This window comes from Microchirus variegatus (genome assembly GCF_963457635.1).
Source record: "Microchirus variegatus genome assembly, chromosome: 2".
NCBI lineage: Eukaryota > Metazoa > Chordata > Actinopteri > Pleuronectiformes > Soleidae > Microchirus > Microchirus variegatus.
Window position 1 is genome coordinate 36,389,971 of NC_139803.1, and position 26,276 is coordinate 36,416,246.

The following is a 26,276-nucleotide window of genomic DNA, read 5'->3' on the forward strand; positions in this document are numbered from 1 at the left end:
TAGGCCAGATTACATTTGGACAAAAGTAGGGGACTGGGATGGAAATCAAATGGCCATTACTTTATACCCAGGGGACAGTGAAAGGCCTCATGTTTCCCAGTGTGAAGAGGACACAAATGATTTTTATTTTAGGACCATGTGGAAGAGCGGGAGGAAGACAATGTGTCATGCTTGGACACTATTTGAGACAATGAGACCAAATCTGACAATGCAAAACTGATTCCTGGATCAGCTGGGTTGTCCACCCGCAGATCTATGTGATCCATCTTTCTCTGTCACTCCCCTAGCTTAGCACTGAGCTCACAAGCGTAATGGTGTCCAAAATAGAGCCCCCACAGGTCAAATTATGCCCTTAACAAAACGCTCGTCTATCCCAAGGTCTACTTTTAAGTGATACAGCATCCTGTTCATAAAAATGTCCTCTACATGTATCGGCAATGAGCTCAAGCATAGAACATATTTGACTTATTCAAGAAAAGAACCCGCCGTTTAGTCTAATTGAGGCATTATCTTAGACTTTTGCGTTATCACCAAAGCTTTCTACTGTTTAAAGGATTAACATCTTTTTTTACAAATTGAGTTTGTAAAATCAGTTATTGGCCTCATTAAGTAGTGTCAGTATCAATATCGGCCCAGAAAAACTAGAATCGGTCTACCGCTGCTAATCTCTAGGCTCAACAGGTGTGATTCATGAGCTCACAGCAGAATTTTATACACACACAATGAAAGAGAAAGTGGTTACTGCTCAGCTGAGATTTCCACAACCTTCAAAAAGGCGTTGAATCAACAAGTCAACTTGCTCCTGATTTAAAACCACTGGATAAATACAACAGCACACATTTAAAAAAAACAAACGGACAATAGCTTGAAATTGTTTGTTATAATCTAACTGTGTAACAAATATTCTTCTCCTATAAGGAAGAAATTAACACGAGTCTGCTAAAATGCTGTTGCTGATATATTTATTTCCATTCTTACAGTCTGTTCATAGTCAAACATGCAATATATATAGGATTTTTGGATCTGATTTTATATTTTTATCTGTCCAATGTACAATCCAGTGATTTTGACCAATATCAGACCGATACCGAGTATCATATCAGCCCATCCCTAATATTTATGAGCTCAGGTTGGACACTCTTATCAACGTGGCAACTTCTATTCAAAAAAATGACAGTTTTTCATTATAATCTTTTGCCTTTTATGAATGTAAGAAAGTGATTTCATGTGTTTCACAGATGGCTGAAGAAACTAAAACTAATGAAGGCTGTTTAACATGTATAACTGCTATTACGGTCATTGATTAGCAAACACTTTAATTGTTCACCACACAGGAGTCAGTAGGCCTAATAAGGTAGCAGAGTACTTTATTTGTTTTGCAGCATTTCTACTAAGATTGTTCACTCTTCCACAGCTTCTAAACTCTTTCCTCTACCTTCTCTCCTATCCTCTTTCATGTCAGACTATTTTTGTCTTCTGATTCTTCCTTCATTTTTGGGCAGCTGCAGGCCAAGCAGACGCCCCTCCCCCCCACCACCACAGACACACAAAGATATTAACACACATACATATGCGCATACCCACCTCTCCCCTCAGTTATAATTATAGATGTGTTGGAGGACAATAAGTGACATCATTGTTTTGTTCTCACATTACACGGCTATGCTACTTGTAACTCATGAATGTCGAGTTAGAAATGCTGGCATACACAGTTTAGCAAGGAAGTCCAAAGGAACATATAATCACTGTGGCATAACAACTGCAGTATATATCTAGTTGTCCTTTGACCCACTGTAAATGTCAGTAACAAATACCGTTTCACTATGCATGTGCTCAAAGGAACCAGGAACGTGAAGTGTAGAGCACTTCAGGTGACCAATTAGGTGAAGCCAGTTCACAAGATTGTTTTATATCTTAAAACTGATTTGACAAACTTTTTCCCCTTTTAATGCATCAACTCTTCAAATACATTCGCAGCTTGGCTGCTGTTGATGTTCTGCGAAGCATTTTGTGATTCCCAGGTCAAATTTGTGACCCATTTCAACAACAACCATAATTCACAAGCAACAACAAAGCAAAACACAAGTTTCTCTGGACCTGCACAGAATGTGGCTACTGTGTGTAAAGCCTGTTGCATGGGGGCAGACCCTTTTTCGTCCAATGCGTGTGGAGAGACCATTAGTATAGTGTTTACATCCGGCCCAGCAATTCAGCCCCCCTCCCAAAAACACACACGAAGTGAAGACTTTCTGTCATGATGCATGCAGCGAAGAGCCATTTACTGCCACACAGAAAACACAAGCATATGCACATGACCAGCATGCACGCGCGCGCACGCACACACACACACCAAAATGTGTCCTCACAGCCCAATAAAGACATGTACAGGCACACACCCATACACCCACACACAGAGAAAGAGTAATGTTAATCCAATGCAATACTGGTTGTGTTTTGACTCAGGCCTCATTATCACTGACCTTTACTAATCTGAGTTCTGGGAGGAAGGCGCTCGGATATAACCAGATGGAATTTCACAGAGTATGGTTCTCAAAGTAACCCGAAAGGACAGACACATATGAAGTGAGAACTACACGCTACTATAACGAGACAGCTGAACCTGAACGCATGATAAGCAAAAACAGAAACAAACTTCATCAAGGGAACAGAGGAAAAATCGGGGACCAAAAGCACTCAGAGAGTGTCTATTATAAGAGATAAGAGAGTTCCTAAATGGGGACGTTGGGGATCATCTACCCATCACAAAAAATTCAGATTGATCCATCAAACATCGTAGACATGAAGATGCTGACAGAAGGACAAATTCACAGATAAACACACCAATGAAAACACAACTTCGATTAGTTCATAAACTAAGACTAATCTCGTGTTAAATAAATGATAATCCTTTAAGAACATTACAAAAAATCTGAGTTGTAGAAAATACGGTTTGTCAAACAATCTCTCTAGAGGCTACAAGTCGTCTCACAGTCATCAGATTTGAAATAATTAACAACACTGTCCCTTCCTGTCCAAGGACAACTTGACTTTGTCACCACAGAGTCGGGAAGCGGCCACATACACACAGCGTAGTATCTGTGCATTTCACAACAAAACATGTAGTAGCTACTCGCCTATTCTGCCAAAATTTAAGTGCAATGTGTCACAAAGGTAATTATTTCAACAACACAATAAGAGAATAATTATCCAAACTACTGAACAATATACGGTAAAATAAAATATTTAAAACTCAGTTCAAATTGTCCCATAGTTTGAGTGCCATAAAAGGGTTAAGGTTAAATAAATGTAATTTAAAAAGAGCTATTTTAGCTCTCATAATGCCTGTGTGTCTGTCGACATCATGAGTAATAACCAGTCAGTGCTGAAAACTGCTGTGCAGAACAGTATTCATTTACAAAAACTGAAAACGTAATTGTAAACATGCGGAACAGCATTAGCCCAATTAGCATCAAAAATACTACTTTCGTCACACTGTGCTGGGTAAATAAAGGGACGAAGTTGGCAACACACCTATTTATTATGAAAGAGCAAACGGCCAGTGAAGAAACCACCAAGACTCAGCCATGTCAACCGATGGTGCAACTTCATAATAAACTGAATTCTATGACATTTGCCTTTAAAGGGCGGACTCTGCCATTAAAGTCGAGCAAATAACAGTTTAAACATCCATTTCTCCACAGGAGTATGGGTAATTGAGTTACTAAAGCTCCAAAAATCAGTTTGATTGGTCATTCAATAATTATGTCCTTCCGAGATGAACACGTTGCGTTTTCAGATGCATTTTCAGAGTGCTGTTGCTGAATTTGATTATAATCGTTTCACCTGATGGCTAAGAAACCATTTGCACCGATGTGTAGTCATTATTAGGGCCCTGTACACCCAAAGGAGAAAATAACTGTAAGGTCACCAAAACCTTGCGTCTAATGCAGAGCTGCTGTGACGACGGCTACATGTTAACGGACTACTGTATCATCACAATAAGTAACTACATGTATCATGTTGATTTATCCAAAATGAAGCAGCTGGTACAATTTGCTTTAAAATAGTGTTTGTTAATGAGACTATGATGATCCACATAGCACATCTAAACATTTTTTTTGTTAATATGAAACGAGTTGGTTTAAAATTGACTCTAAGGCCAGCAATTGTGGAATTAAAACTCACACAAGCCTAAAACTTCCCAATATCTACAGAAGCTTTCTCCTCACCGAACAAAGCTATATGTGGAAAAAATTCAAACAAGGATAAATAACACAACCACATACAAAAGCTGCTGCATTATACTGGAATTTGTGGGTGGTAGGACACATATACACACACACAAACACACCTCCCAACTCCAAGTCGTGATGGTTGTGTTGCTATGGAGATTTGTCGCTTGCTGAATCCTACCCTCTGTCTCCATGCTTATTTGGATTTCTTTCATCCTTCATTTTCTCTTGCTCCCTCCCTCCCCCCCATCACATTTTTTCCAGCTACCCTGCTATTCATGTGTTTATGTTACTATTTATAGTCCACCTCAATGCAAAGATGGGTTTCCAAATAATATATGTGACAAGGACAGTTTGCTGTCCTTAAAGTGGAACATACAGCGGCTTCATGATACAATACAGTGGCATATCTGAATATGACCCAGCTTGATTCATTTGTATCGTGGCATCACAGGAAGTAGGGTGGTCTGGCTTAATATTCATATGGTATAATTTGAAACTGTATATATTGAGATTTATTCTTGGGCATGTGCAGTACACCACACATCTCTGATCAAGAGTTATAATCATTACCACGGAGACACTCGTCTCTCGTCTCAATTTTAAGGGTTGCATCTTTGTCCTTTTCCATACACATTCATACTCATTTAAACTGTTGTAAATAACAATATGGTGTAGGTAAATATTTGTCTTAATTTGAAGCACAAATACAGTGTGTGTAAACGTTAAATGTTGACATGCAGACACATGCTAAACAAAATTAATGACAAGGCACTTTTTTCAATAATTACCAACTAACCCTGTTGAAAATATGAAACTACTATACTATATAATGAATACGACGTTGATATTTTGTGGTGTCGTGTACTGAAGTGAGAATATTGACGGAGATTCTATGAAACCGAACCAAGTCCATACAACGGACGTTGCACTCATCCTTTTTACCAATCATTCACTTTCCACACACTCGCTACCCTCAGCCATTTAAAAACCTTGCAACTTCAGTTTTAACGCAGCCCATGACGTCATCAACATGCGATAACGCTGTTGGACAGTACAATAAAAAAATCTCTCCAGTGACCAAATTTATATTTAACCAAAGTTAATCATAAGCTGCTTAATACCTGTAAGAAACACAGCTGTGCCCGTCTGACAGGTCCTTTGATCAAGCACATAATGGAAAGCAAGTTAAACAGGACCATGGCATACAAAGGTTTGCATGAATTTATTTTTGGCAAAGGATGGGAATGAAGCACTTTTTCACACTCAGAATTGGAACACACGCACTGCCTCAGTTCTGTTCTACAAAGTGCAAGCCAGACAAAACATGAGTGCTATTATGATCCAATGAAAAATGCAAATGTGCACAGTAAGTGATCGCTTTATCCATCAAAGTTTAAGTGCTAAAATAGCTCCACTTGAAGGAAAATCATATCTAACCCTTTGCATTACATATATTGCAGTAACTGTACACAAAACATCACTACAAAAGCTTGCATGTGTATAGTAGCTATGCCATAAGTCCACCACACAGGTTTGTGAGAGAGGCCCCTTATTTTAGCAAGGAGGTGTCATGGTGGGTAACAGTTTGCTGTGAATCCAGTGTCATGTGTGTCTTTTTAAACTGGATTAACTCCATTGGTCTGTGTGTGTGTGTCATGTTAATTCAAAAGTCATATTTACTCTGTTCTGTCACAGTCTGGACAAATTGCATTTGTGCTGTTCTCTGTGAGCAGTGAAGTAGTAGAGAAAGTGGTGCCCACAACAAAAAGCTCAGTTTAATCTGCTAGGGACTATCTATATATCTGTATTTTCCTGCATGAATTTCATCCCATAACACAAAGACGTGGGTTAGATTAATTAGGAGTGAATAATAAGCATTGTCTGTCTACTCTACATTTCAGCTACACAGTTGACTCACTAACTGTCACTAGCTCAATACCAGTGCAGCTAGAATCTTTGTTGCACGCCACATCGGCTTAAAATGTTCCTGTTGAAACCCACTAATTACAGTTAGAAAAGAAAGGTTTAGCAAGTAATGATGGCATTCATTTTCATTCAAGAACAAAAAAACAGCTTTCTATTGGATTCCAAGAGAATTTTGTCATTCAAAATACATAATGGGTTTTTTAATGAACACTATGAATTATTAGGTAGTTCAGGGTGTTTATTTATTTATGGTTATTTGAACCCCCCAACTAACCCAATTTTGCCTCTCTGATTGAATTTCTGAAATAGTGCGACTCACCAGAAATTAGAAAATTTAAAATGCAGCTCATCATACAGGACAGAAGCAGTAATGTGACAGAAAATAGGGCCTAAATGCATTTTAACTAGATTTGTTTCAAAGACCTTTAAGTATATCAAGTTGTAGTGGAACAAACACCACAACAAACACCTCTGACACACAGTCTTGTGAAATATGTAATGACAATAAGTAGCTTTACAACAACTTGGACACAGCACTTGGTGCACAAACAATGGCAGTCTGTTTGCCAAGAACTGTAAACACAGAAATCGTATTTGAATAAAAAAACACAAAAACAAAAAAATTATTATTGGCAGTTTATTCTCATCAGTCCACAGATGAATTCATTCTTATGGATCATAAGACGTCCAAATATCGATTCTTGACTGATAATAGAAGACAGAGAGACCAAATAACATTAATGTAGTGAGAGAAATCCACGCTCCTTCACCTGAATGACGTCAATTCCTTCAAATAGCAGGCCTGCAGTTAGGTGCCACACCTACCACTCAGCTCAACTGGAAAGGCCTGTTCTACCCTGCTCCTTCAGACAATCCAACACACATACAAAAGCACTGAACTTCACTGCATTGTTGGTTAAACACCTCGGGAGCACCTGCTTGTCCTACATTCAACTGTCCATAGGAGTTCCGGGTACAAAATGAAAACAGAATTCACTGAATGTAGTGTTTACGAAGTGTAATGCTACCCCAGTTAAGAACTAACTGCTATTAGCTGTGCTTAAGGGAAACATTAAGGTAATACTAGTATGTAGGGCTTCAAGTGCGAGTGTGAGTCAAAGTGTGTGTGCATGTTCAAGGCAGGTTCTCTGTTGCTATGGTCTTTCTGTTCATCTGCCTAGTGACTGGTCTGGTAAAGAAGAGGGAGTCATGATTTATTGTTTCCTGGGCGTAACAGCAACATGTACAGTACATGCAAGTGTTGGAGATTTCTTACTTGATGAGTCATTCAAGGGGAGTGTAAATGATGGACAAGCCAAGAATAATTATTTGAAAATAATAATAATAATAATACTAAAACCCATGCTTTCACCAACATGCCTGTGCCAATACACTCACACGTTCAGTGCTTCTATCTCATGTGTATTGAATTTCCAGTTCACCACCTTTCTGGGAGATTCTCTGCCAGGCTTTCACACTCCCAAGGTGTCAGGTGAAACATATCAAACTGGGATTAGCTACACTCACATTTTCCAAAACTATGTTTTGCTTTGTCCTTTGATGGCATTTGGAATCTAAAACCATTGCTGCTTTAAGTCCTGGTACAAGTCACAAAAACGTCCACCAAAAATAGAAAACATGGGCCAAGAGAGGAGAACCCAGCATCTCTCTAGGCCTGCAATTAAATTTGGAAAAATGCTGGACTTAAAACTATAAAAATAAAACCAGAGATAAGACTTCCATTATTGTCGGTCCACTGTGGAGAGAAATCTAATTTGAGAGTGCAGTTTGTGACAAACAGAGGACTCTGTCACTGACCCCTCCCTCTCCTATAGCGCATCAGGGAGCTACAGTGGCTTCCACGTACCATGAAGGAAGCGGTTCTTCTTTTACGTAGTAAGCTTCAGCTTCAATATGCAAAATACATGCTCTGGCTGGTTTGTCCATTCAAGCTGCAGTAGTTATATGGCAAGACTCATGCCTTCAGTGCATATAAAAGACTACGAAAGCCTTTATAAACTTAAATAAACATACGCTGAAGGGCAACTGCTAATATCAATGCAAATGTCCCTGTTGTGGGACTAATAAAGGATTACCTGATATTATCTTCATAGCCCAGCAAAGACAATTATAATTATTATTTATTTATAAGCAAAGGCATAGTGTTAGGGATTCCCCATTCCCCACATTTGCTGAATTGACAAATTGCAGTAAAGACGAGAGTACAGAACCCACCCCTACCTTGCCTGCAAAGTTAGAAGAGCAGTGGGTTTATACTTATAATCCGACATCCAATTTTTACTTTTGAAACTTTTGGCGAAGGCACCATTTAAAATTCATCAAATGTGGTTGATTTTCCCAGTTACTCCTTTTGTTCAGGGTGAAGTAACTCCTGAAGAGGCAAGGCAGTACCCATTATCAGATCAGTATATCGTCTCAGAATAAGGAGCAAAGTGACTAGACAGGGAACACTGTAAAACAGACAATCCACTGAACCTGCCTGAGGGAAGTACCTAGAGAACAAACTACAGAAGAACATAACACATTTCTTGCCCATTTTAGACAAATCTTCTGCAATCATTTATCATAAGATATCACCTGTTCATGGTCCAGCCGTTTAACAGGTGCCACATCAACAGTAACATATTCATATAGGTTCCTTCAAATATCAACCATTGGTAAGTCTGTAACACACACACTTGTTTACATCTAACAGCTCTCTCTCTCTCTACATTGACACAGGCACCGAATGGTAATCTGTCCAGGTAAATTTAATGTGAAATATTAAAATGAATAATAGTCAACTCCAGTCAAGCAGTTTGTATGTTGTAACATGACTAGAATTAAAGAATAGATTTTACCAAAATACACATTCTTTAATAAGATCCACTCCAAATATATTTCTGACAGAAAGACAGGCAGTCTGAATCTTGTCAACACTCAGCCCACCATCATGTCAAGTGCTATTTTTTCTTCAAACATGACCCAAAACATTTTCAATACATGGTTTTTAAAACTGAGTTTGTGGAGACATTTCCATCCTTGACCTTTTGCCTACAAACCCACTTAAGGACTTGCCAGGGCCCAAAACGTTTTTCCTCCACACCTAAAGCATGTATGGATGCTGTAATGTGAATAGAAGACTTTCCAGGACGACGGCAGCGCTTCTTCCCAAAAAAACACCAACATATAGTTGTGTTGTTACAAGCATGTTGCTAAAGTTTGAACAAGGAGGGAAGTTAAGTGTGCTTGTTATTAATCTCCAAGACACTGAACACTGGATTAATGTTCAACTGTAAAAGCACATCGGCCCTTTATCTTCATGTAGCTAAATGATGTGTGTTATTTGGTAATGTTGCAGTGTGCTGTGTGAATCTCAGATGCTATAAAAAGCCTAAGAGGAAGTACATTGAAACACAGATACTCAAGCAGACATAAGGAAATGTATTGATCATAACACATGCCTTGAGAATATGTACTCAGGATGTATGCAGATTTTGTTTCCTGTTCAATTATCAGATATTTTGTTTTAATAGACACACGTATTGTTTAGCAACAGTTGCCCAAGTAATGAAGTAATGGTCTGGTCCCTTTTGTTACCAATCCTTCCGTCGCTGGCAGGATTTGGCATGCAACGCCATATCTGTCCAGGGTATATAACAATATGTCAGCTGAGATTGGCACAGCACCAAGCATGACCCTTGCGTGGCGGATAAAGCAGTAAAATATGGATGGATGGATACCAGAAAGCAGAGAAATAAGGCTTTGCACCAAAATAATTGTCATTACGGTCACCCTCAGGACTTCCACAGAATGCCCTTCCAATCACTGATCAGATATGCAGCGTGTCACGCGTTTGTGACGCCAGCTTCTCAGTACCGTATTCCTAAACGGTTGAATAACTACCAGATATTGAAACTGGAAGTTATCTTGAAAAGGGGGGCAGTAGCACTCACTCAATGAACATTTTAAGACAATACTACAGCCATAAAATCAAAATAAATCCAGGCAGCCTGATTATCATGACAGCCATAATAGGGTTAATAGCAGTTTATATTGCACTGGTGTTCAATTTGATTCTCAAATTTAGAGGGCATCTTACCACAGCATTTCTGCACTGAACTAAGCGGAAACATGAAACACATACTCTTAATGTCACACACTGAAAGTCCTTTGTGATGATGACCTGTGCAATAACGAAATGGCATCAGTGTTTGCTTGAGAGACCCTCCAGATGTGTGCTGTCTGCATTATTTATATGGACCTCTGAACTAAATATGACAAATTCTACCACCACATCTAGTAGCCAATAATAATAATAATACTTAAGTTCCATGGGTGATCTCGTCCTGTCGAAGAACAATTTATGAATTGATCCCTGAAGAGTTGTTAAAGCAAACACAAGTTTGACCAAATGCATCTTTGATTTTCAACTACACTAATATGGTTAAATTATTTGCAAGGTTACTCTTTAATTCTATAATACACACGGTATTGCCTTTCTCTTCAAGAAGTCTGTGTTTACATTCACACTGAAAAGTTACCAAATTAAATATTAAAATCTAGCCTGTGTTGTGTCATCTCAATCATATTGATTTGAATGCCTGATGATCCAAAGAAAACTACTGGGCTCTGGTAAAATGATGATGAATGTGACATTTACATTGCACATACAACTAGAATATAAAATTCCAGGTGGAACTGACAGGGTTGAATCAGGTCTTTCTGGTAAGAAGTCGAGCAGGAGGACATGCACCAAAGTCACAGACTAAACAGAAACCTAAATTTGTTCACCCTCTCTGGAAGGAGTGGGGAACCTAGTGAGAGTGCGTAGGCAAACTGGTGAATCACGGCAAATACAACAGGAGAGAAACAAGGCCAAACAAAAAAAATACACAATTTAGTGTATTCATGGGTAAATACGAACAATATTAGCATATGGGGGAAGTATCTAAAATGCGCATCTTACCTGTGCGGTCGAATTTTCAATGACTTGTACCAGTGGGGGCCTTGTTGACATTTTTGAAAGACTTGGGGTTGCCCAAAAGAGGGAAAGGAACGGTCGAACAAGAGCGATTCTTCAGTGTCTTTTTTACATTTAAGATCTGGGTAACTGGTGACAGTGGTCAATTTCCAACAGATGTACGGCGCTAGCCAGCTAGCAGCACGACAACTAACCCGTGAATCAACAAGTTGAATCCCACATCAGCGGCTCGTCGAGTTAGCCAGCTAGCTGGAAACTAGCTAGCAGAAACTGTGGGGCCCATGTTTGTCAGCAAGCACAAAACAGGAAAAAAACAAATATCCCTTTCAGCTTCGCTTTAGACGTGGGGACATCCAGTTCCCAGATGAGCAGTGTTTCAGTGTCAACGGTAGTTTGCGAACTAACAGTCCGGTGATGTGACGTTTTCGCTAGCTAGCAACTTGGGCTAGCTTGAGGAAAAGTTGGGCAATGGTTTAACAGCGCAAGACAAGGTTCAACAATTAGGTGGCTAACATGCTAACCTGTTAGGTTGCTAACTACGCCTGACGAAGCTTCGGCAATCGCCGAAATCTACAAAAAACACGCATCCAGTGACGTCTTCATTAATGCGCTTTTGTCGTGTTTGTCTTTTGCTGCCTGAGTCGTTTCCTTTCAGGTCTGAAACGAGAATTGGTGTCCACAAACTTTCAGGCCAAAGTTATTCCCGGCGAGGTTTCGACCTTCCCAACTCCCACAAAACAATTTAAGAGGTTCCCAACAAGATATCCGGGGTAGGGTAACCGAAAAATAAACGCAGCACTCCGTAAAATGGTCACATGGCAGACGAGAAATGTGAATGTATTTGTTGCGCTAGCAAAATAGCTGGCAGATTTTTTTTTAGCCCATAGGTCTAGCCAATGTAGTGTTGCTTCTGATGGAGAGCTAGCTAGTTAGCTTATCCTCCAGTGGCCGTCGCGGCGGTGACTGCCAGAGCAAAGCCTCAAAACTCAAAATCTACGGAAATCGCCGGTGCTGTTCCCTCTGTTGCGTGAGTGGAATAAGGTCGTCTCTCCGCTGCTGCACTGCAGTGTATGGTGAATACACCAGTTCGTCCTGTCGGTACACCGACTGCTATTATCCCCGTGACCAGTCGACTCAAGTAGGAATCATCAGGTTGTAAAATCCATTATCGACAGACGGGGTTTTTCTTGTTCTTGTTTGGAGGTAAGTGCCACAGGCGACAGGGGCAGAGAGGCGAGGAGCTGCGCCCGAATGCAGTCTATGCGCACGATCCTGCCCTGATACCGGAACAAGCTCGCGGCAACATGGCTGCTGCTTGCACCACGACTGAAGGAGGAGAACACGGGAGGGAGGGAGGCGGTTCGTTTCGTGTTCGGCTGCACTCGACTTTTTTCCCCCCGAGACTTTTCCTGGTGACTGTGATTGTTCTTGCTCAGTAAAAAAAATGGCAGGTGCACTGTTCACTATGGGGAGCACCAGGAACTCTTTTAAGCAGGAAAGAAAAACACACGCAGTGCATACTATTTACATAATTCTCTCATAACTCATCTATCCACGAAACATTATTCATACTGAGACTTTGAGGTGACTGAAAACGACAATATCATTTGTGGCCCTATCTTCTACAGAAGGCCTGGTGTCCTGGGGCACCAAAACAAGACAAAACACGCTTATAAATGAATAATATGGAATAAAACCTATCATTTATTTCACACACTAGAGCTAAATCTAAGTTAGAACTCGATATGGGATTTTCTATGGCCAGTGTCAATGCAGACACCCCTTTCACCCTCCATCTGATCAAATCCATCCATCCATCCTCTACATGAAGGTTGCAGGGGTCATTGGTGCCAATCTGAGCTGACATAGGGCCAAAGGCGGGGTCCATCACAAGGTCACATAGAGACAAACAAACAACAATCCTCTGTCACACTCCACACCTACAGTCAATTTAGAGGGGCCACTTTGCCTAATCCCCAAATCTGCATGTCTTTAGACCAAGGAAACCAGAGAACCAGGACTCCATGCAGGAAAGCTCTTCTTCTAACCAGGTGGGGAACCTGGGGCTAACCACTACACCGTCCATTTAGCCGCCCATGTGATAACATACACTTTTATAATAACAGAGAATGTGCACAAAATTGCTTATCTTAACAAACATTTATTGAACAACACGTGGGGGCCAGTTTTTTATACCTTGAATGCCGATAATCCAAAATTGATACACATGATTGAAAAACGATGATTCCCGGGTCCAACAGCTGGAGAGAGACCACATCCCTGAAGGTCCACGCCAACAACACACCTGCAAAAAAAAGAAGTGTATTAAAATTGTTTCATTTGGAAAAAAAACAAATCATTTCCTTATTTCTTTGGAGACTGCAGTGCTGCCAGTGACATAATAACACTTGAAAGCCTATCTGTTTCCACACAGTGAATGCTGGTTTCTTTCACCTGTCAGACATTTGTTTTCGTCCCAATTTTACACCTCAATTTGTTTCTTAATGGCACATAACTTGGGTGAAAAATCCTAATCATAACAAAGAATTGTAACAAGAACTGAGGTCTGAGTGATTTTTAAAAATCACACATCAGAATCCTGTGTTGACTGTGAGATGCTGACAGCTGGCATAGACATTTTTCAAGTTACTTAGCAACAGCCATGGAGTCACAAAGATAACATGGCTGCTGCTGCTGAAAGCGGTGAAGTCTGAGAGGTTTCTTTTTTTTTTGTGGAGACTGGTCACAACACCGAAAACACTTGGGGCATTTACACAATGCGAGGATGTGATGGAGAAAATACAAACTCAGGAAACAAAGTGGTAGGAGTGGCTCATTATTTAGTAATGAGTGGGAGAGAATCCAACTGGCAGGATTTCCCAATGAATCGAAGGGAAAAACATCTCCTGATGATGTAAAAGTGTACTCGATGGGCACCGTTAGAGGAGACACAATCATTATTATTATACACAGGGGGATTGCTGGGCCTTGCTGGTGACTTAGTGAGTATGTACACTTTGATGGTGTTATCATAGAGGGGGAGTGGATGTCACTGAGCTCTGAACCCCACTTTTCTTTTTGAGGAATTTATTTAAATTACAATCAAGTACAACATGCAGTGAGACAGTGGGAAATACTGTATGTACTCAAGTGTCGCCATCTGCAGGACGCCTGAACATATTACAGAATTCTGGGCTCCACATTTGAGGACTCTCTTTGTGAATTTGATGAAATATTTTTGATGCAAAAAAATTTTTTTTGGGGGGGGGGGGTTTCACTGAAAGTGCAGTGACAGAGAAGTGTTTGTTTTTGTTGGAATATTCTGGTGGTGATTTCAGTATAATCTCTTTTTTTTCATCATTAATATAATTTAATAATTTCATCATGGCTTCACCCTGACATCTGTCTGGATGAGTAATGCTATGGTAAAACAACGCAAAACTCTTCCACAGCAGACAGGTCCATTTCAAGAGGCGAGATTTGGTGTCATTAGTAAGAAGTCCACAGGGGGGCGACAGCAGTTCAGCACTGGAGCTTTAAGTCTGGGGGTAATTCCAAATCTTTCCAATATATATATAAACAAATATCCTAAGTCATTTTCCTTGACTTTGATGAAAACTGTCTCAAGGACAAGGAAAGAAGGACCTTGGAAAGTTCATCTGCACTTACTCTTGACTTAATTGTGCGTCAACAATGCACATTAACGACATAGGAAAATAAACAATATGAACAAAAACAAAAAAAAGAACATTATTATTTGTCATGATTGTATAAAATAAATAAGGTTATGCAAAAGATAGGGAAGATATTTACATTTAAAAACAGCATCTGACCAAAAGGGTCGCTCATATTTACTTATTCTCCTTGATGTTTTAATAAGCTAATTATGATCTGACCAGCTGTCGCGTCATATACTGCTGCCACATGGGATTGTGGGTGTTTCACTTTGGAAAGGACGGTCCAGCGTATCCTAAGCATGGGGAGACAGGGAAGCGTTTGAAATGGCTGCCACCTCCAGGTCACATGACTCAGTGAGGACCCTTCCTAAGCAAATCTGATGCTGCAGATGCATCCTGGGAGTTGCTGTTGCTGCAGGCCAGCATGCCAGATTATGAACGGAATATCACCACCGATACATGCGGAACCTACCGAATTCCACAAATTGAGGAGCACACGTTCTGAACTCTCCTGCTATGTAAACGTGTGGTTATATTGCAGTGTTGCCTGGAGCTCTTTTTAAACACAATGCCCAAATGTGTGTTTGCACTTGCTGAAAAATCTAGAGAAGGCGCCGGTCTTTTTCTCCTGCAGCTGATCTTTGAGACAGGTGACGAATAAATGTTCGACCCTTGAATCCTTCTGCGCTAAGCCCCGCAAGACGTTGTATTCGCTACCGCACTTCTTACACAGAGCCTTCAACACCGACACCACGTTAATCTTACTTTTGAGGAAGTCGGAGACTTTGACGTCCACCAACACCATGTCAACCAGACGATGGACGATGGACTCGTGTTGCCTGTGGTAGACATGGCGGATGTTTTCAAAGTCCAGTTTTGGTACTTTCCTCACGAGCGTCAGTAGGGAGATCAACACGATCGTCTTGATTGGCTCTTTCTTTTTCTCGTCTGCCATCACCGATGCTATCTTTCTCATCACCACCTTAAAGTGCAAGTCGGCTTGCGTCTTCACCCACCACGATATCAGTGTCTGGAAATAGGTCAGGCTGTGCCGTATGTTCGTGTACAAATGCTGAAGTAACCGAGAAGTTCTCGTCTCCTCTAGATGACGAGATGTTAGGTAATGGAAGATGAGAATACTTAAATCTTCCCGAAATTTGAACGATTTGCCGTACTCCAAGAGAGAGTCGAGCCTGGTAAAGAATCGCCGCATTTTGTCGGTGCTTTGCACCTTCGTGACTGTGGGGTGTTCTTTCCTTAGTTGTGCTAGTGTGCGATGGATCGAAGCTTTGGCCAAACCCTTGACAAAACACTTCTGGATGGTGATTTTTTTAACGCCCATCTGCGCCGACTTGGACAGATCGATGCCCTGTGTGGCCTTTTTTGTGTCCTCAACAGTTAACCTTTGTATCACCTGATACTCTAAGTCTGGCACTAAGTTCAAGAGAGGGTTTGTAAGCTGACAGGCCTCCTGCCCAATGACCCTCTGGACACACGTTTGCCTCACGCTGCCATTCGATGTTGGGGATCTCTGTTGATTCTTGCACATAAACGACCTCCTAGCCACTAACCTTTGCAACACCTCGTGAACAGATAGAACCATTTTGTAGAGGTCAAAGGGACCAATGGTGCAGGGCAGTATGGACGCCGTGTGAGTGCTTTTTTCTGTGATCCGGCGATTTCTGAGCGTGTCTGTAACATGCTTCCCGATCAAGTGTGTGAGTAATTTGGAGTAGTAACATGGCACTTTGTTCTCAACGCCCAGAACTCGAGCAAAACAATAAAAGAGCTTGTCGCCCAGCGTGAACTCGATGAGCTCCTCGCTCACAAACACGTCTTGTTTCAAAGACTTTGAGAAGATTCTTGACGCCACCGATATGAGATCTTGAACGAGCACCGCGAACAGAGCCCTGGTGCTAAAATCAACTTTGCTGGCTTGCAGCTTCACCCACTGCTCCTTGGTCAAACTCTTTAAACAGGGCTTAATCACAGTATCAAAGGTTTTGTGTGTAATCTGCGGTACTGTTACAACTGTCGTCTTCTCATTCATAGCCACGCTTTGTCACGTGTTTTCCATGAACTCGCTACGATCGTGGTTATTATGTTGTACCGCTATGAACTATAGCGACACAGTTGTTGGATAACTTACAGTTGGTTGGATGGTAGTGTCGCTGAATGACAGTTGGCATCCTTTGCTGCCTCCTCCTGCTCTTGCCTTTGCACACCTTAGCTCTTTTGAATGTGATGTCAGTCTGCTTCTGATGACTCACCTCACACCCACAGATATTCCTTTGATCTGTGTCTTTTATGTCTAATCCAAGTTTGTGTCTTCACAGAGAGAGCGGCTGTCAAAACAGAAACAAATACAAACAAAAACAGTTTCATATTTTATGACGTTTTTGATCGACTTACACTACCGTTCAAAAGTTTGGGGTCACTTAGAAATGATTTCTAAGTGTACTTTTCCTTATTTTTTAAGGAAAAGCCCTTTTTTCCAATGGTTGGTGTAGTGGTTAGCACTCTCGCCTTTGCAGCAAGAAGACCCGGGGTTTGAGCCCCGGTTGGAACAAGGGCCTTTCTGCATGTTCTCCCTGTGTGTGCGTGGGTTTTCTCCGGGTTCTCCGGGCTTCCTCCCACAGTCCAAAAACATGCAGATTTTGGTGACCAAAACCATCTGTTATTCATTTGACAAGAATGTTGCGACATTGTATTCTTTTATGCGGATTTAAATCAGCAATTCACCAGTTATTTCTGTCATTTTTTTAACTCGTGAGATATTGAACAAAGTAACTGAACCTACAAAATAAGTGTATAGTCCCACAGGTAAGAAAACATGAAAAAGGCTGAAACAAAAACAAACCTGCCTTCACTAATCATGGCTCATCATGACCAATACATTAATAAATAAGAAGAAAGAGCTTCACAGATGAGCAACAACATGAAAGCCAGTTATCCATTTGATCTTGTGGCTGATGTTCAAAAATAACTGGATACGTGAGAGCAACCGTGTTTAGATGTTTACATGTTTATTAAGTAAAAAGTGTGAAACTGGACATCACAGAAACATGATCAAAAAGAAGAAGAGATTCTTTGACTAAATCACACAGTAGTTTGCAGGTAATGATGAACTTTGAGCATCATAAAAACAGGTAAATCCACCTGTAGCTACACAGAGGCAACATCAGGGACCACTAAGGCCTCGTTTATTCACAAGAAACAAAGGAAGACACAAATAAAAATATATATTTAAGCTTTAAACTATGTACGACCAAGTGGAACATTTACACTGAATATCTTCTGAGATCTGCATAAAAAAAGAAATGCCCAAAATGCACAAGTAAAAGTATAACGGAGAGGAAAGGGACACATTGACAAAAAAATAATAAAATACAAACTTTACAGAATATAAATAATAAAGGTCACCTAACTCTCTCTCTTTAAATAGAACCGAGCAGTTCCTCCACGGCAACAGTCGTCAGGTCGGAGTAGAAGTTGCCCTCGTTGTCGCCGCCTCCAAACGCCAGCAGAGTTTTGCCGACAAAGTCCATGTCCACGTCGCCGTCCTCTGAGAAACGGTGGTGACTGACCGTATCCATGGTGATGAGGGAATGACCCGCCCTGGGTACAGAGAGCTGGGGGAGCTTCACTTGTGTCCAGCTGTTGGCGTCTGAACAAAGAACCAAAACACAAAGTTTAGTTTGGTTTGTTATAAAAGCTCATACGAATGTTGGTGAGTTTACATCCATCCAACTGTGTGGTTGATATAGCCATTTATATACAGCCAAAATGTCACTACAGCACTATAATACTATAGTAATGGAAAACAATACCAAACCGAGTGGAGTCGAGCCTTGAAAATGTCTTTAAAATGGTTTGTTTCATGTGTTGCTGGTGTTTTTTTGGGGGGGAATTAGGAATTGGGAGTCCCGTTTAGCCTTAATGTTGACTGTTTAACATGAAATTATCAGATTAACTGATGAGGAAAAGTGCAAGCAGCCGTCTTCCTTGGGGCCCACTGAGTAGCAGCTCACCTATGTCAAAGATGAAGGCGTCACTGAGAGCGTTGTTTCCGTTGTAACCTCCGTGGATCAGGAACTTTGTGTCTGAGAGCACGGCGCTGCCATGCCAGCTGTAAAACACACACAAACTCATGTTAATTATACATTTTTAAAAAGTGCTACGGCTACGTCACTGTTTGAAATGTCTTCAAACTCAGATTTATAACCAGTTTTCTTGTAATCGACACCGTATCTTGATAAATTTAACTAATTTTAGTGCTGCAACAATGAAGTGAATAGAAATCCAATCTCAGGTTTTTCCAATGTGAATATTCTCTGATTTCTTTGCTCCTTTACAACCGAAACAAAACATTTGAAGTCGATGAAACATTAATTCACAGTTTACAGTAACGGTATTTGTGTCATTGTTTACCTTCGAGGAGACGGGGCTTTTCCAGTTGTTTTCACAGCAGCAAACTCCATCAGACCTAAGAGAAAAATGTTGTATTTACTGTAAGTAAAAGTAAACCAGTAGCTGTGTGTGTGTGTGTGTGTGTGTGTGTGTGTGTGTGTGTCTTACCAAGGTCCAGCATGTACATGTCATTGTAGCAGACAGGAGTGTCCCATCCACCAAACACATAGATCTTCCTCCCCTGCATCACACACGCAGAGTGACTGAAAGAGAAATGGATAAATAAATAGAGAGGAAGAAAAAAAATAACTGCGGCAACGTCATCTGGATTAGGAAGTCTTACCCTGAGCGGGGAGAAGGTTTGTCGCCCGTCACTATGGGTTCATACCAGATGGAGAGGTGCGGATCGAAGATGTAGAGCGAGTCGCTGCAGCCGTCCGGCTCCGGGTTCGGACAAGGAAAAACTCCTCCCAGTACGAAGAGTTCCCCGCGAAACATGCTGCAGCTGTGGTACGCCAGAGGTGGAACCTTACCTTGAGCCTGAAAGGGACAGAGGAGAGGTGGAGGACATGAGGACATGAGGAAAGAGAAGAAAACAAACTAAATTTAAATAAAGATACACACACACACACCTCCACCATGGTCCACTTCCAGCTCTGCGTGTCCAGAATGTGGACATCGTTGAACCACTTCCTGTTTTTGGAGCCGCCGAACACAAAGATCCGCTTGGAGTCTGGGTCATAGACGGCCGTGTGGCCAATCCTGGCCTCGGGGGTTGGACCTTCTGCGAGAGTCTCCGCGGCCATCCAGGACATGTCCTCTGTGGGACAGAGATCACAGGCTGTGACAAAGACCAACCCAGGAAACTAAAACCTACTCCTCTTCCTGCAGTGGTGTTGTATGACTGACCTGTGCAGAGCTTCCACATCGGATCTTTACAGAACTGCATCCTGGCTCCCTGTCCTCCGATCAGAATGGCTGTCTGAGCATCGATGGGACACAGAGTCTGTCCCCATCGACCCGACGGGCTCACTGGAGCGACTGCAAAATTGAATGTATATGTTTATTCCATCTAAGGACTGTGGACTGATGTCTTTTAGTCTTTTGTCTTAACCATGTTCTCAAAATATGAACCCTACTCATATGTGAAGTATGTGCACAGCAAACAACCAAGCCAAATTTTTGTGCTTCTCGTTACGAGAAAGACGAACACAAATTTCAAATCTGTGAACTCAAGCGAGTGCTGAGATAATAAGAAGTGAATAAATGTGACAGAGTAAAGATTGCATATAAAGTGACTGCACACTCACCGGTCTGTGTGGGAGTCTTGGCCTGTTTACTCTTTGTCCTCGATGCGCTCTGAGGAGGCGTCCTACCCACAATCCTCTGGGCCTCTTCTGCTCCATTAGCTGCAGAGAGATTTCATTTAAAAACAAAAGAAATTTACTTCTCCAAACTGATCCACAGGAGCTATTTTTTAAGTCATAATAATTTGCTTTGTCTTGTTGTTTTTTGTCAAATGGTCACTAACTAGCATTTTCATCAACAGACTGTGTCCCTGACCTTTTCCCTTCATCTTTCCTGAGTCTGCTCCACCGCTGAACAGCTTCTGCCCCCCTCTGCTTTGCCCTCTGGGTTTTCGCACAGGTGTGATCTTCTCCTCTGTTCCATTAGGACACACATTCTCGTCTTCCTCTGCCTCCAACACCTTAGTCTCATCATCTTCTTCTACCGTCCGTCCTCTTTTCCTCTTGCCGTTGGACTCTCGCGAGGCGAGAGGAACCTTGGTGTCCTGGAAGAGAAGTGTTCACTTTTACAACTATGTGGTGGTGAGATTTCAGATATCATACTTATATCACTACATTTAAGAATCTGAACTCTAGATTCCTTGATGTGAGCCAACATGACTTATTGCTAATATTATCAGTAAATTATTTTCCGTACCTTTGGTGTGTATTCCTTCACTGCTAGGATGAGTTCTGGTTCCGACTGATCCACTTTTGACTAAAAAAAAAAAAAGACACAGAAACATACTGTATATATGCAACTCTGTCCAAGAAAAAGCCATAATCAGATGTCTGCACTTTACATCACAGTTTTCTACATCTATCTATAAAGCAAGTTGCATCTGTGTGTGTCTGTCTGTCTGTGACAGGCATATCTCGCTGACCGTTAGTCAGATTGCCCTAAGACTTTGGATATAAGTTGAGCATGACCCAATGGTGTGCATCCTTGATTTTCAGGAATTTTAATTTTCATTGATTTATCATGCTACACCAGGCAGGCAGCGGCTCATCGGTGAGCTCGTCAGTGAGCTGACTTTCTTCTCAAAAACAAAAAGCATCTCAGAATGACTTGAAATTTACCATCATAATAGTCGGCATTGCCCTGAATAAGGATCCGTTGAATATATTTGTAAACCTCTTAAGGAATAGTTTAAATGAATTTTTGAAATTCAGGAAAAGATCCATTTGCTCTGATGCACTTTGATAGTGAGCTGACTTTCTTCTCAATAACAAAAACTATCTCAGAAGGACTTGAAATTTACCATCATAATAGTCGGCATCGCTCAAAACAAGGATCCATTGAAAATATTTGCAAACCTCTTAAGGAATAATTTTAACGAATTTTTGAAATTCAGGAAATTATCCATTTGCCCTGATGCACTTGAGCAGTGAGCTGACTTTCTTCTCAAAAACAAAAAGTATCTCAGAATGACTTGAAATTTACCATCATAATAGTCAGCATCGCCCTGAACAAGGATCCGTTGAAAATATCTGCAAACCTCTTAAGGAATAATTTTAAATGAATTATTGAAATTTGACTTTGTGTCTAATGAGGTTGCACAGTGTATTATTTTAGTCTTTACGTTCCTTATGATGCATTACCATGACTGAAAAATCTTCTTCAGCTCCCACTATAGGAATACATACTTCCTACGGGCACTGCACTAGTTTATTTTAATACAAATTAATAAATCAAACACTTCATCCTGCAGTATTCAGCTTCAGTGTGAGTGTGTGTTCAGTACTTACCATGTTTCCTCCCTCCAGAGTGACGTTCAGTGTGACGCTTTCTGTCCACGTCTCCTCTTCCCACTGTTCCCATGACAGACACCTGGACCCGAACAGATCACACTACACTCAGTACTCAGTGGGAGATCACCAGTAAAAAAATAATATTCCCTGGTTCAGCTTTGCTTTGAAAACAATAAATTAATAATAAATGTGCACAGTAAAATATTTGATCACAGTCTTTTTTTACAAAACCAAAACGATGTATTTTGTCAGCTCACCTGTTGTAAGGAGTCAGTTTGCCTATGGTGATGGGGTACCGTTCAGCATCGTTGAGCTCCGCGTTGACGCACACCCTCTCACCCCAGGGCCCGCTGCTGAACAGCACCACCTGGTGGACAGTCGGCGGAACTGCGACACACACCCTGCGAGACCCGTCAGCGCTGACACGAACAAACAAACAAACAAACGCAGAATGTGAAGATTTCTTTTATTTCGGCTGTTCACAGAAACAACACGTGGATGTTTTCTTACAAAAAAAACACAGCAGCAATATTACATGTCTACCTTTGTGAGAAGAACTAGCTAAACAAGTGAGAGGAACTAGCTAACGATGTTCTTACCTTAACAGCTTTTGAGGCGGAGCGTTTAATCCAAACACCGCATACACTCCGAAATCATCCATCTTTTTGCGTTTGTGTCCAGCAAATACACATATACAAATACTCTGTTGCCGCACTTTATTGTGACGGTGTTTTAAAAACACGATATAGTCTCTCTCTGACCTGCTTCACTGAACGTCTCCCGCCACCGCTGTGTGTACACTTTACAAACTCCGCGCGACTTCTCGCTAACACATTGTGCGCGCGTGTTTTTCTGTTAAGCGTCTCTGCGCAGGTGGAGTCTACGCTGTACTGTAAGAGTACACGTTAGCCAAATAGCCCCGCTCGCACGGCAGACTCTCGTCAACAAATCGAACTGACTGAGTTGCGACTATCGAGCCTGCGCACAACAGCCTTTGCGTGACGTAACAGGAGATGCGTTCAAGAACACTTTGCCGCCGCGCACTTTCGAGTCAAACAATAATAAACACCGCTGTTTTATGTTTTGTTGAATTTTAACACAATTTACATTGATTTTATTCATACAAGCGTTTTTTACATAGTAATAAACATTTAGTTTCAGCGAGAAGTGGACATACTTCTGGTTTCAAAAAAAGTGACATCAACCCCAAATTAACAATATTCTCACCCCAAACATCACTAAATATTTAGTTGAGAAGTTAATGTCTTTCAGATCTTATTCAATATTATAGAAGTTAAACATTATCTGAAATAAGGAAGAAGGGAATATGATGAAATAAACAAATAAAATAGTCAGATCATTACATTAGAGTTATTGAAATGCAATGACTTTCCAAGATGATTGAGTGAGCAAAATTATGCATATACTGTAAACAAACAAACAACAAAACAATGCAGAACTGAACAGACAGAGGCCTTTGTTAAATGGGTACAGGCAGATGACATCACAAACTGTGTAAGCACCTTATTATATTTCATTCTGATGCAAATGTGCACAATGCCAGTCATGCTTGATGATCGTGAGCATGCGTTTAAACCCAAACGCACAAACTCTCAGCACAGCACTCTCTCTGCACTCTGGAAGGTTGGTCTCAGCTACTTAAATATATGCAGGATAACCACAGCAGAGTTCTCTCTCTCCTGACTTCACTGCACTTCCTTTCTAATAGTTTTAGAAAGTTTTTCATTCTTTGTTTTTTTTTTTTCTCCCCTCAAGAAGTTAATTCCTTGGCTCCATTATGAACAGATCATATTACTGGATATATTGTGACCCATATGATGTGGACTCTGGAGGACCATCGGTGGGTCTCCTCATCCTCTTCACCACCGGCGTCTTTGATTTCCTCCTCAGCACCCCAGCAAACATTTGGCTCATCCAGCATATCCTCAGAAATGTGTAAATATTGACAAAGTGGTGACACGTGACAGTAAATGTAGTCATTCTGTGGGTGATATATTGTTATTTTTTTCCTCTTCACAACGTGAAGGTCAAAGGTTTCTGGCATCCTGCCTGCAGACTTCTTCCCGCTTCACCTGGCCTTCATCCAGCTCTGCTACTACCTGTTTGTTCCTGTGATGATTCTCAATCACTACTTGTGGCAGAATCTCTGGGTGAAGTTCATCCTCAGCCTCACAGTCTGCCTGATGTACAGCCTGAAGCCGCTGCTCCTCTGCCTGGTGTGTGTGGAGCGGTACATCGCTGTGGTGCGACCCCACGACTATCTACGGTAACAATACACACACCTTTAAACAGACCTTTAAATAGTTAAATAGTTGAATCATCTGTGACGTTTTAATAGGTTTTTCTTTGTTATGACATTCAATATCAGTAAAAAAGAAAGAAAAGTCAATTAACAAGCCATTAAAGGTATAGTGTGTCAAATCTAGTGTAATAGTGTGTGGGAGAATCTATGTATAGTCTATGTAAAGTTAGTGTTAAAACTCTAAAAAGATGTTAAGTTTGTCCACTGTGAGCTACCGTAAATACACAACGGCGCAAAATAGCAGCCTCTGTAGAGCTGAGGCGGCTCCTGATATAAATACAAAAAAATATAAATTCACGCAATCGGGTGATTGTAAACTTACTAAAACATGAAAAACCCTTATAACACAGAGCATTTAGACTGCTTTTTTCCATTGCTAAGTAATAAAATGTAAGAATATGCAATATGCAGTGTCTTGTATCCTTTTTATCCACTATATAAACACACCTGAGCAAAAAAAAACTAAAATTGGGTTAAATTTGTGAAATTTGGAAACATTTCAAAATTCAGTTCGCTTGGCTCGTTTTTTTATGAAAAAATAAATAAATAAAAACAACAACAACTTTGACTCAACAACACATGAGAAAGTAAAAAAATGCATTTTCTAACGCCTGAAGATATGACCTAAACACACACACACACCCAGGATGTCTATATAAGGAGTTGTGTATCATTCCTTCTGAAATTTACCAAAGGTGCACCTGTGGCACTGATCTGAACTGATATCGAGACATATCAAGATATAATTTAATGCCTGACGTTTGAAAGGATGCAAATAAATTAGCCGGAAACGTCGTTTGACCCTTTCCTCTCCGTCCTCCCCCCTTTTCTTCCAGGTACAAAGAAGGTCGCTACAGAGCGTGCTGTATGGCTGTGATGTGGTGCATTTATATCCTAGTCGCCGCATGTGATTTTGCCATGAACGCGATGTCCATAGTGGGCGCCCTATTTTTATGTGTTCTTGTTACAAACACCTGGTTGAGCGTGGCTATTCTCAAAGCACTGAAGAAGCCTCCACCTGGGGACAGAGAGCTGGCAGAGAAGGACAAGAAAGGGGAGCAGACAAGTAATTCAAGAGGAAAGAGGAGGGCCTTCATCACCATCATCATCATCCAAGCTGTCCTTACGCTCAACTACCTCCCCTGTATCATCAGCACGCTTCTGTACTTCGTGGTTCCATATCATGTGTTTCAGTGCCAGTATATGCTCCTGGCAGCAGCTGCTTCTACCAGCTGTGGTTACATGGAGCCTCTGCTCCACCTGCACAGGCTGGTCAAATAAAATATAACAATAATAATACATTATTTTAGCATTTGCATGGATCTTGGCTTAAGCAAATCTAAATTGACTGTATGTGTGAGTGTCAGAGTGGATGGTTGTTTGTCTCTGTATGTGGCTCTGTGATAGACTGGTGCGGGTCCAGGTTGTTCCTATGTCACCAGCAGGCTCCCACCCCCGTGGCCCTCATGTGGATGAATGAATGAATGAATGAATGAATGAATGAACCTAGGCTGCAGAAGAGGAGAGTGAGGGTGGTTGGCTACAGTCAAAGAGTGCAAACCAACAGTTCAAATATGGGCTGCATCTACATTTACTCGTGTTACTGTAATTAAGTATAGGTTTTTTGTGTATTTTGTGTAATCTATAAAATTTGCCATTTGAATTTTACTGGAGTAGGTTTTT

At 41.0% G+C, this 26,276-nt stretch overlaps 2 protein-coding genes across 3 annotated transcripts in view; both read right to left on the minus strand.

The window, feature by feature from the left end:
* mark2b (MAP/microtubule affinity-regulating kinase 2b) overlaps positions 1–12,334 on the minus strand; it is a 39,495-nt gene extending 27,161 nt beyond the window's left edge. For both annotated transcript variants that reach the window (XM_083910841.1, XM_083910840.1), the window contains exon 1: positions 11,131–12,334. In XM_083910841.1, coding sequence (XP_083766967.1) covers positions 11,131–11,181 — 51 coding nt within the window. In that variant the 5' untranslated portion in view covers positions 11,182–12,334. The remainder of the gene's footprint in view (positions 1–11,130) is intronic.
* Positions 12,335–18,259: 5,925 nt separating this feature from the next.
* On the minus strand, positions 18,260–22,931 carry krcp (kelch repeat-containing protein; the record flags this gene model as incomplete). Its single annotated transcript, XM_083906958.1, has 13 exons — positions 18,260–18,489; positions 18,854–18,951; positions 19,254–19,308; positions 19,401–19,495; positions 19,576–19,772; positions 19,865–20,052; positions 20,142–20,273; positions 20,543–20,641; positions 20,796–21,024; positions 21,177–21,236; positions 22,268–22,349; positions 22,528–22,689; positions 22,870–22,931. 13 exons carry the CDS (start codon positions 22,929–22,931, stop codon positions 18,260–18,262), a joined length of 1,689 nt encoding a protein of 562 aa, XP_083763084.1.
* Between the last annotated feature and the right edge of the window lie 3,345 nt (positions 22,932–26,276).